Source organism: Mastomys coucha, unplaced genomic scaffold, assembly GCF_008632895.1.
Source record: "Mastomys coucha isolate ucsf_1 unplaced genomic scaffold, UCSF_Mcou_1 pScaffold9, whole genome shotgun sequence".
NCBI classification, from domain to species: Eukaryota; Metazoa; Chordata; class Mammalia; order Rodentia; family Muridae; genus Mastomys; species Mastomys coucha.
Window position 1 is genome coordinate 23,806,388 of NW_022196915.1, and position 11,113 is coordinate 23,817,500.

General features: G+C 44.1%; 1 protein-coding gene across 3 annotated transcripts in view; it reads right to left on the reverse strand.

Annotated features, from left to right (window-relative positions):
- Positions 1–2,582: 2,582 nt before the first annotated feature.
- Positions 2,583–11,113, reverse strand: part of Rgr (retinal G protein coupled receptor) — a 12,240-nt gene continuing 3,709 nt past the window's right edge. Inside the window, exons 4-7 of one of the 3 annotated variants that reach the window (XM_031361681.1) lie at positions 10,341–10,494; positions 8,347–8,464; positions 3,758–3,871; positions 2,583–3,284 (exon numbers count right to left, since the gene is read on the reverse strand). In XM_031361681.1, coding sequence (XP_031217541.1) covers positions 3,153–3,284; positions 3,758–3,871; positions 8,347–8,464; positions 10,341–10,494 — 518 coding nt within the window. In that variant the 3' untranslated portion in view covers positions 2,583–3,152. The remainder of the gene's footprint in view (positions 3,285–3,757; positions 3,872–8,346; positions 8,465–10,340; positions 10,495–11,113) is intronic. The other 2 variants (XM_031361682.1, XM_031361683.1) reach the window with 2 other exon arrangements.

Sequence of the window (11,113 nt, forward strand, 5' to 3'; positions counted from 1 at the left end):
ACCATGCACTGTGTGTGACACACAACAGCTGTTGAGTGTGTGTGTGTACAGAAAGAGAAAGAGACAGACGGACAGAGAGAGAGAGAGAGAGAGAGAGAGAGAGAGAGAGAGAGAGAGAGAGAGAGAGAGAGAGAGAGGCAGGGCGGGGAACAAGAGCTAAAGACAGAGAGAGTATTACAAGCGCTAAGTGGATGCTGGCATACAAAGAAGGAGGCGCTGCTTGCAGTGTTGTTCTGGTACCTGGTGCTTGCCTGCTTCCTGCAGTTGGCCTGCTTCCTGTTGGCTTTTTTCTGAGTTCATCCCAGAGGTCTGTATGTTAGCACTGTCTCTCAGTGAAACAAAGTGCGCTGAAGCCAATGAGATTGGAAGGGAAGTTCAGACAGGCTCCCTAGTAAACCAGTGATGGCCTCCGTCCTTGGTGTTCCACTCCTTGGGTCCTTGGGTTCTGTAGCTGAGACTCCAGCACAAGGTCTCTGCTCCTCACTCTTCTCCCCTGACTTCTCAGGCTGTGGAGCTTCTCCCTTTGCCCTGGTTCTCCTTGCTGTGATGAGGCCTCAGTTTTCTAAGGATTCAGGAACTTTCTTAGAGCATGCTGAAGCCAGGGGTGGATTGCATAAACCAAGGGACCTTGCTGGTGTGCCTTTCCAAACTTGTATTTGTGCATGCGTGTGTGTGTGTGGGGGGGGGCAGGACATGTATTGATAAATAAAATTGAGGGCACATGTGAGTGAATGGAGGAAAGAAATATAGCAAGCCCCAAGGATCATCAGTTGCTTCCCAGGCTCGGGAGAGAGAGAGAGAGAGAGGTGGAGAGAGACTGGACTTAGAGGCCTACCTAACTTACAAGCCAGGAAATGAGCAGTCTATAAAGGCAGATAACCTCTCCCTTTGCGTCGGTTTTTCTGATTCTAAGAGTAGTTCAGACTCAACGTAGGAACATTGTGGTGCTCAAAGGTATGGGAAAGCAGGACAGAAGAAAATGTGCCTGAGGAAGCTCCAGATATTTGGGAGCTGATTCCTAACTTCAGCCAAGCTTGTCCAAGTACAGGGAATGGGTAGACTTCTGATTTCTATCCAAGCTTAGGGACTGTACCAAAGCCCTACTGTAAGATGGATCGCCAGCATTATTGAGCCACATCATTCCTTGGTTTCTCTTGACCCAGAGATAGCTGATTTACTCCATGGAAGGGCAAGGTAGGGGTACTAGAAGTGCCTGGGAAGCAGGGCAGAGGAGAAGCCCTTCCTACATATACTCAAGATCCTGAAAGTGCCCAAAGATGAAGAGACATTCTAAAGTTCTTCCACAAGACATTTGAGAGTCAGGGTAGACTGGGGACTCTGAAATGAATGGCTTTGTATGGGCTTTTGTTGGATGGATTCTGTCCCTTCCCATAACCTCCAGCCTGGATCACAATTCTCTTCTTCTAGGAAGTTGAAGGGCAGAGATCAAAATATCCTTAGTCACAGCCTGGCTTATCTGCCTTCTTCCCATGTCTTCACTGAGACTGGGCTTGGATGCTGATCCCTTTGACCTGTTTCCTATCTTGTGAGAGTCCAGAGACTTGGACAAAAAAGCCGAAACCTTCTTGCTACTTGTTTTCTGGTTCCACCTGTCTTCAACCCTTTTTCTCTATCTGAAGGGTATTCCCCCTAATTTATGACAGTGATCCCTCATCCCTCCTTAGCTTAATGTCTCTAATAGTGGAAGAGAAGAAGGGTCCCCAAAAGGATACTCAGGGCATTAACTGGGGGTAGGTCAAAATCTTAGGCCTGAACCCCACCACTTTCCTGGTCACCTGCTCTGCTCATGTACAAGCCACCTTGACATCAAGACTTCCTCGCTTCATTCTATCCAGAGTCTAGCTAGGCCAAGCATCATATGTGGGCCTTGGAGTGTGGCCAAGTGTTATCTTGTCTGCATATCACCTGGTTGAGAACATAATCCAGAAAAAGGTGCCGTGGGAAGGATGCCCCCATTCTCCTCTACCTTCTTTGGTTCTGCAAATAGCCAAATAAGACTGAATTATGCAAGCTTCATCTGGATGTTGTTTATGTAACCTGATTTTCTGCATCTAGAGAACCAGATGGTAAACCCAAATCTACAAGTTATAGATGGCCACCCTATCCCCATCCCCAGGAACTTGACTGTTCAGGCTCTCAGCTTCATAGGATATGTTTTATGTCTCGCACAGTCCCTGGGAAATCTTCCCCTTCCACTACTAGACTTCCAGTATGGCTTCCATTACCCTGTTGGTCATCTCTACTTTCTTCTAGGACTGCAGGTCTCACAAAGGACTAGGCACCTGTTATATCTTGATTCTAAATTGCTGACTCAATAGAAGGTGCAGATGTACATCTAAAGGTGACTGGGTCCCCCCATTATTGTCCTCAACCCGGAGGCACATGGGCTCTTCAGAGAACACATGAGCTAAGCAAGACCATATATGTTCTGGGAAAAGAGCACAGTCACCCTGAGCTCTAGAGACTGTCACTGTGGAGAGGAAACTGAGGATGTGGCTCCACATCTTCTGACATCTGGAGTGTTAAACAATTGTTTTAATTTTTAAATACTGACAATGAATTTCAAAATGTATAGTCAAATGATCATTTCTGTCATCTCATCTTACAATAAGGGACATAGAGCAAGGGGCAGAATAAGTCCCTGGTGCCATTACAATTTAGTACATGCTATTTGAAAGACGACAGCCTCAGATGATTTCCAAAAATAAACCCAGGGCTTTCTCCTTTTATTGTAGGCTGAGTTCATGTAGAACATAGCTAAAGCTCACATCAGTATCTACTTCAGTGAGCATTTTATGTGATTGCTAAGTACGCGTTAGCTTGTTCAACCATACCGTTGTTAGTCCACATTGTCATCTTCAGGGTTTAGAGAGATGGGGTTGGAGAAAGTTACTTTCCCATGGCCCCTTAGACTGTGTGTAGAGGGCTGTGACCTTTCATTGAACCTAGTATCTGAATTCTTGGGTCCACCATAAGATTAGACTCAACAGGGATCTTGTGGCTGGTGGGTAACTGTCTGGCCTGGTTTCTGGGGCTGTTGGGAAGTATGCGGCAGCATCTTCCTGATCTCGGGTGTACTTAGCCCAGGTTTGAAGAGGTAGCCTTGACTGAGATCAGCCTCTTGAAGAGTTTCACTGGGTTCGGTCCTTCTTGCTTTTTTGTGGAGACAGACACTGCCAGGTTCCTCTACAGACCATCTCACTGCGCAATGCATAGTTGATGGCATTGATTGTAGGCATGGTTTTGGCGATGAGGGCAGGCACCTGTTGTGGTGGAAAAGTCCATGAAAGATGCTTTGAAGCCTCTACCTTTCTCCCAGTCCCACATGACTTTCTGATCCCCTCCCTTAGAACTGCCACTCATTTGTCCTCAGCTTGATCCGTTGGCCTCTGAGCCTTTCCTGGTAGATGTTCACAGTTTATAGAATGTCATAGAACCCCTGCTACCACATCAGAACATACCTGTTCTGAAACTGGGTGTCAATTTCAGCCCCTGGTCTCAGAGCACATACTTACTCTTATGTCCGGCTGTCCCTGGGATCTCAGTATGGCCCAGTATGGGGTGGGGTGTATGTGGAACAAAAACATTTTCTGCACTTTATGGATATTTAAAGGAAGAAGAAGAGAGGAGGAAGAAATAAAGAGTAAGCGAGCGTGTTAGCAGAAAGCCAGAAAGAGTGATGCAGAGACAGATGTCAAGATGTACAGGATTTCTTAGGCTTTGGGAGAATCTGTACCATCTGTAGTTTAGGAGAGATGAAGCTCACATCTGCGATGGCTGCATATAGGTACAGCAGGGCATAGGGGCCCCAGCCCAGCAGCAGCATCCTGCCTGGAAGAGTAGTATTCACCTAGGGAGAAAACATCAGAAGCATCGTCATTCCATAATCGTGCAGAGGCAAGAGTCCTAGCATAGACCACACTCTTGGAAAGGTTGGAACCAGAAGATCTTGGCATCATGTGAGCTTTTTGCCTTGAAAGAGTCTATATACAGCCTTAAGCCTGTTGGTTAAGCTTATCTGACCTCAAGTTCCTTGTCTATAAAGTAGTCTGAGTTGCCTGTAGGTAGGGACGGGGGTAGGATGGATAATAAGCTTCCTTCCAGGTCTTGAGGTTCTGAGCTCCCCTAAGGCTTAGAGTGACTTCACTACCAGTACCTGCAGCCATATGGGAGATCAGCCTGTCTGTGCTCAAATTATTTTACCATATCAGACATAAACAGGGAGTGGGCTGGCAGGGAAGGTTGTTGATGCTAACGTTTCTCCTGGATCCACAGGAATACTAACAACCGGATATCTAATTTCAGGATGGATTTGAAAGGGTTTCACTTTCCACATACTCTGAGGCATGAGGACTTTAATGCAGAATGTCTCTTTGACAAAGGAGATTTCATTGCATGAGGACACATTTCCTTCAGTGTTGGTTGGATTTTTAGAATACATGTAGCAGTGATGCTTGTAACACCACTCAGTGGGTAAACTTCATGCTGTACAAGCGTGAGGACCAGATTTGGATTTCTAGCTCCCACATGTAAAGGTAGATTTAGGGACATGTGCCTGCAATCCCAGCACTGGGAGGCAGAGACAGGAAGAAATATACTAGCTCACTGCTTACCCAGGGGAGTCAAGCAGCAAGCTCCAGGTTCAGGGACAGACTCCTCAAAAACTAAACTGAGTGGTGACAGAGGAAGCAATGAACATGGACTTCTGATCTCCGCAGGCACATGAGCCCCTCCCCCACAGCTTTTCAAACATGAACCAGGAAACATTTTTTTCCTTGTGAATTTCCCCTCTTCTGAAGAAAAATATGTATTTAAGACTGGTGGAGGGCCTTCCAGGGAGCAGCAGAGGGTAATGGGAAGCTAGACCCTCAGTGGCAGGCAGTGTCTCCTCCAGAAGCTTCCAATCTTGATTTAGGTCCTTGGGCCTGTGGATAGTGACCAATTCTGATTCAAGCAGAGCTGATGGCTCAGAATCAACCAGAAAGGTGAGAAACCCATGGTGATGGCCTTCTGGCCAATGGAATCCCCAATAAATGTGGAGACTTCATGAGTGCAGATAAAAGTTGGGGCGGGGAAGGCCAGTAAAATGGCTAAGTAGATAAATGCTTGCATCCAAACCTAACAACCTGACTCCAACCCCTAGGACTCACATGGCGGAAGGAGAGAACCGATTCTGGCAACTTGTTCTCTCATCTGCACATGTGTGCACCCATGTGAACCAGGATGGTCTTAAGCTCACACTGATCAACCTGTCTTCACCTCCAAATAATTTTGTTTTTAAGTTATGGTAGCATACATTGTTGAAGAAGCACAGATTGATGTAATCACTGTGAAATCAGTGTGTTGGTTCCTCAGAAAACTTGAACTAGATCTACCATATGACCCAACAATATCACTCTTGGCTTTATACCCAGAGGACTCTGTTGTCTACTGCAGAGACACATACTTATCCATGTTCAGAGCTGTACTAGTCACAATCACTAGGACATGGAAATGATCTAGAAGTCTATCCACAGATGAATGGATAATGAAAACAGATAATAATAGACAATGGAATTTCATTCAGCTGTGAAGAAAGATGAGATCATAAAATAGGTATAAGTAAGAGAGTGCAACTGAAAAGCATACTGAGATCCAGACCTAGAAAGACAAGAATCACATACTCTCACTCATGTAAAGCTTAAGATCAAATCTTTATATTTGTGTGTAGAATTTGGAGTACCTGTAGAATATAGGGTACTCTGCCAAAAAATTTCTCTCCAAAAAATTATTGAGAGGTGAAGGCAGGGATCCTAGGATCTAGGAAAAGGATATTGTGGGGAAACAGAGAGATCTAAGGAAGAGGGTTATAACAGAATACCAATGATACAGGGAAAAGGGAGAAAACAGGAAGGGAGACAAGTGGGGGAGGCTTGGGAGGGTAACAGCGGAGGGGTAAGTAACACAAAGATGTGTGAACAAGCCAAATGGAAATCCACTGTTTTAAAAACTTCATTCAGACAGGAGACTTTAACTGGGCTTAACCAACACAGGGGATTATGCTCCTCCCAGATGCCATAGGTTGACAAATAAAAAGCCAGTTCCAGGTGTGAACATTTCAGGTGTGAATACTGCCCTTGAGTCATAGATGCCCTAGAGACTTTCCCAAACAGTATTAGCTATTGGTATTGCTCTTGGTTGCTCACAAGAACTTGAGAAAAAGACCCAATTTCTGAAGACACCACACATGTTAGTCACAGCACAAAAGGATATCAAGTTGGTATTGACTAAGGTACTGCCCCAGGGTGGCTAACTTTCATACAACTGGAAAGTGTTATGTAGACAGCTAAGAATAAATGTCATTAACAGTCTTACCTACCTGTGAACCATGTGAATTACAATAATTTCTGGCATGGCAAGATATACCCACGAGTGCAAAAATGGTGAAAAAGTTATAAGGGTAACCATTCGCTTTCTGATTATAGGGGTAACCATTTGCTTTCTGATTGGACTTCAAGCCAAATTGCACACGAGGAAATACATGCTTGGCACTGTATTCCAGCCAAGAACCCATGATTGTAGAGCTCATAGGCCCCACAGGTTAACCCACAACTATTATTCTGCTAAACATACATAGTATCAAACTTCTCCCTAAATTTGCTTATGTATACCCAAACATTAATGAACTCTCTCAGTACTTATCAGAGAAAGTTTTTTTTTTCCTGTAATAGATGGTGGTTAACAGAGAAATTTGTAATTGGTCAAAACACAGAAAATACATCTCAATGGAGTATTCAGCCACAGATAGGACATCTATATCACAGACAGACAGACGGACAGACAGACAGACAGACAGACAGACACACACACACACACACACACACACATACACACACACATACACACACACACACACAGCTCCAGAACCATAGAGGAAGGTGGAGCACAGATTGTCACAAGCAGGGGTCAGGAAGGGCAGAAGTAACAGTGTTTTCTGGACATGACACTGCTACACTCCTGAAGTCACAGCAGCTGAGGCTGTCTGCACAAGGTTAGGCTAGTTAGCGCTCTAGCGTGGAGTGTGAAGAGGTTTATGAGCTCCACCCCTAACTGGGAAGCTGTGCACAGGTGTGTCTCACCTTGGCTACGTGCTGGTGTGCCTCACCTTGGCTAACCATGCTACAGCAGATGGCCCTGTATGTAGGAATATGTGGGCAGGGCATGAAGCTGCGAATTAAGGAAGTGGGGGTAGACCTGAGAGGAGTTATAGGAAAGAGTGGGGATTGCACAAAAATACACTGTATGATATTCTCAAATAATTTTTAATAAAAATATCTTTAATGAGGAGATGAGCAATGGGGAAGATACCCTAGGAGATGATGCTCCAACCTCCAAGCTAGGATCCAGGATTCTTGTACCTGTGTAGTTCTCAACCTCTTAGCTAGATCCACAGACAAAACGAATTTATAATGTTATTTTCTAATGCATGCTAATAAATTTAAGTAGCAGGTTGTCTTAATAATAAGAATATTTTTATGCACTAAAATTGAACACTTTGTTGAAGAGTCCTAAATCAGGGTTTGTATCAATCTCTGATATTACTAAATGTGTGGCATTTGGTGACTCTATTAGCTACTTCCCCTGTGCCTCAACCCAGTCTGTGACATGGGAGTTGTAAAGCTTTCAGTTGTCAGAAAAGATTCACAAAGATGAAGTGAAAATACACACAATATATATAATATCAATATTTGCTTTCACAAAAAAAAACAACATCTGTAGCTTGTTATGACTCATTTGTTAGTTTTTAAGATAGCAAAGTTAAGTGAAAACCTCTGTCAAGGGAATTTTAATATAGAAATTCTGAAATGGCCAGCAGGTCTTATTTTAAAGCATCATTATTCTTGGACAAATGTGCTTGCAGATGCGGTTTTACATTGTGGGTAATAGCCTGTGACTATGATTAAATTAAACATCTTTTTTTCAATAAATTAAACATCTTAAGACAATTTAAAAAACACCATTTGAAGAGTGAGTCCTGTGTTTTAGCCTTGAATCCCTAGGAAGAGTGGAGTGGAACATCATGGATGATGTACTGGAAATGCTTGAATCTCAAGATTGCAGGGTCCGGGTAAATCTGTCCTATTATAGCCCTTGATCCCTAAGCTTTGGAAATTTGAGCAATGGGAGAGTATTTTCTAGCTCTAACAGCATATTCGCTATGCAAGCTGATTCTTCTCATGGTTGTTGCAAACATGGAAAACACTGACTTCTGCCATGCCGTGTGCATTTTCCAGAGTCTCTGTGAGGACAAAGAGATTACTGCTGCTGTAGGAGCTGGCTTCTTACCTGGAGGTGACCACTCCTGGATAATTTCTGCTCCATGAAGCGGTATGAAGTGTGTGTGATGAACAGGGGTACAAGGAAGTTGAAAAAAGCCATGGTGAAGAGAAAGCTGATGAAGTTTCTACAGGTACATGGAAGAAAAATAGAGGTCAGCTCCAGGGTGCCCACAGCCCAGGCCCGTCAGCATCTGTGCTAGACAATGAGAGGTAAGTACTCAGAGTGTAGCTGCTCCTGTACCCAACTGAACTCTCCTCAGCAGTCAGAGGCCATGGGTCTTCCAAAGTTTGTGTTTGGGAGCCTGGAACTGAGATGAAGAGGTATTTCCTCAAGCTCCAGTGCTCAGCCTTGCAGTCTCATTTGTTAGCCAAGGATGGAGGATGGGATTCGTCAATGTGAAAAATATTGGGATAATATTTTTGTGCTCCATGTAAAGGTTGTCTTTGTATTATTCAAATAGTGGTTTCTGTACTAGCAGAGAGTGGAGTACAGGCGAACTTTGGTACTGTTACACTTATTGGATCATCACCTGCCTGAGTATTTTGTAAACATTCTTCTCCATCACCTTCCGGTTGGTATAATAAAGAGCTGACAGCCTATAGCTGAGGCAGGGGAGGAAAGGCGACACTTCCAGGCAGAGATAAGTACTATGTTAAGAATTGAGAAGCATAGGATTCACCAGCCAGACATGGAGGAAGTTGGACATACCAGGACTGAGTGAGAGATAATGGGCCATGTGGCAATAATGACCTAGAATAAATAGGTTATAAAGTCTCCATGTCATTATTGGGAGTTGCTGGGTGGAAATAGTCCAATAATTTGTATATATATATACATATATATTTGTATATATATATACATATAATTTGTATATATATATATATATATATATATATATATATATATATATATATATATATATATATATATATATACAACCAAGTCCTGGAGGAATCAGTAGGCCAAGAGGAAAGACTATCCAAGGAAATCTCCTTCTTGACATAAGGATTGGAAAATAATGTACGTAGGGCAAAGACACTGAATACTGTGTCACGTCAGAAATCAGTGGCTAACCCCTGGGAGGCCAAGGCAGGAGGATTACCAGGGCCTCAGTTCAGGCTCTAAGGAGACAGGAGGATGACCAGAAACAAATAGGAATCAGCAGGAGGCAGATCCTCATTTCATGAAGGGGCAACTAAGTACTAAGATTTTATTGTTCGCTAAGGAGAAGTAGGAGGAAGGACTTTTAGAAGAGCTTTGTTGGGTTGTGTTCTGCAGGACATTGGGGTCACTCATGTGCAGAAGTTAGTTTTACCTGAGAAGCCTATATCAGGGGCAAATGCTTCATGAGTCACTATTGTTTGTAAAACATGAATACAGCATGACTGTGCTGGAAACAAACAGTGGGAGAGGTGAGAGGTATAGCACTAGAAGCCATGTGACCTGTCTCCAAATGATCCCTGACGAATGCTCTTTTCTCCCAGAGCTACACAGACTGTGCAGTGATAGAAGAAAACCCCATGGTTATGGAGACTGCATACATTCATTCCTACCTTGTCATGGATCAGACCACAGTGGATGCTCTGAGATCTAGAATTTATCTCTATGCTGGGAGGGCCACACCAATGCAAAGCCCTTCCACACTTTGGATCTGTTGATCTAAGGGCATGGGTGCCTCTCAAAATCAATGAACTCTGAGCCAAGACAGCTCCTTATGCTAAAGAGGTCAAAGAGTAGTGGGTCTCCATGATAGTTATGATGGATACAAGCAAATGTCCCAGTCCCCTGGATGCTAGAATCTGAGTTGTACTTTATGTACCATTCACACTGCTTGCTTTTCAGTGACAGTCTGTGAGTAGATGTCATGACGAAGGGGCTTGGATGTCCCCAAATGTTGACATTGTTCCAGCCAAGATCTCAGCTAGAACATCCTTCTCATCGAAGCTTAAAAATCAAGATCCCTATGAAAGAAAGCCTCAAAGCCACACCTTCTATCTCACCTGTCACCTTTCGAATAGTCCAGCGTACAGCATGTCCCCACAGGCTCATAGTCATAGTGACCCCAGCCCATCAGGGGAAGGGATGCCCAGAAGGCAGATGACAGCCACACAAACAGCACCAGAGGGATGGCTGTGTCCCATGCCAACTGTCTGCCTGCATGAGATAGAGGAAGAATAGGTTGTAAAGAGACAGGTTGACCACATGAAAAAGAAAGGACTCTGTAGCTACAGAGTGTCCCCAAATCCCTAGTCCAATAGTAACAGCATGGTGCCTCGGGCAAGTTTTTGAGCCTTACTTTTTCCATAATGAGCATAGAACTCTCTGCCTTTGAGGACTATGATGACGATGTATGTGTGTGTGTGTGTGTGTGTGTGTGTGTGTGTGTGTGTGTGTTTGAGAGAGGGGGAGAGGGAGAGAGGGAGAGGGGGAGAGGAAGAGAGATACCCTGGGGATATTTGGAACAAGTGCTAGGATGAAAGCAGTGAAAGAGGTGTCCCCAAGGCCATGTTGACAGGAAGAGCTAACATACAGTCACTCTGAATAAGAGCAAGGCAGTTTCTCACATGAAGAGAGGCTCCTGATGTCTGAGGGTTAGGCTATGGGTATCACAAATCCAGCAGGAGCCTTCACACTGATAAAATCCACTGCAGAAGACTTGGAAGTCCATTGGGAAGGGGAACAACAACCTTTTGTCCCCCAACTGTGCCTGACTACAGGAAAATTTCTATATCCATGATTTCATTTGATTTTCAAAATGAGTCTCTGAGATTGT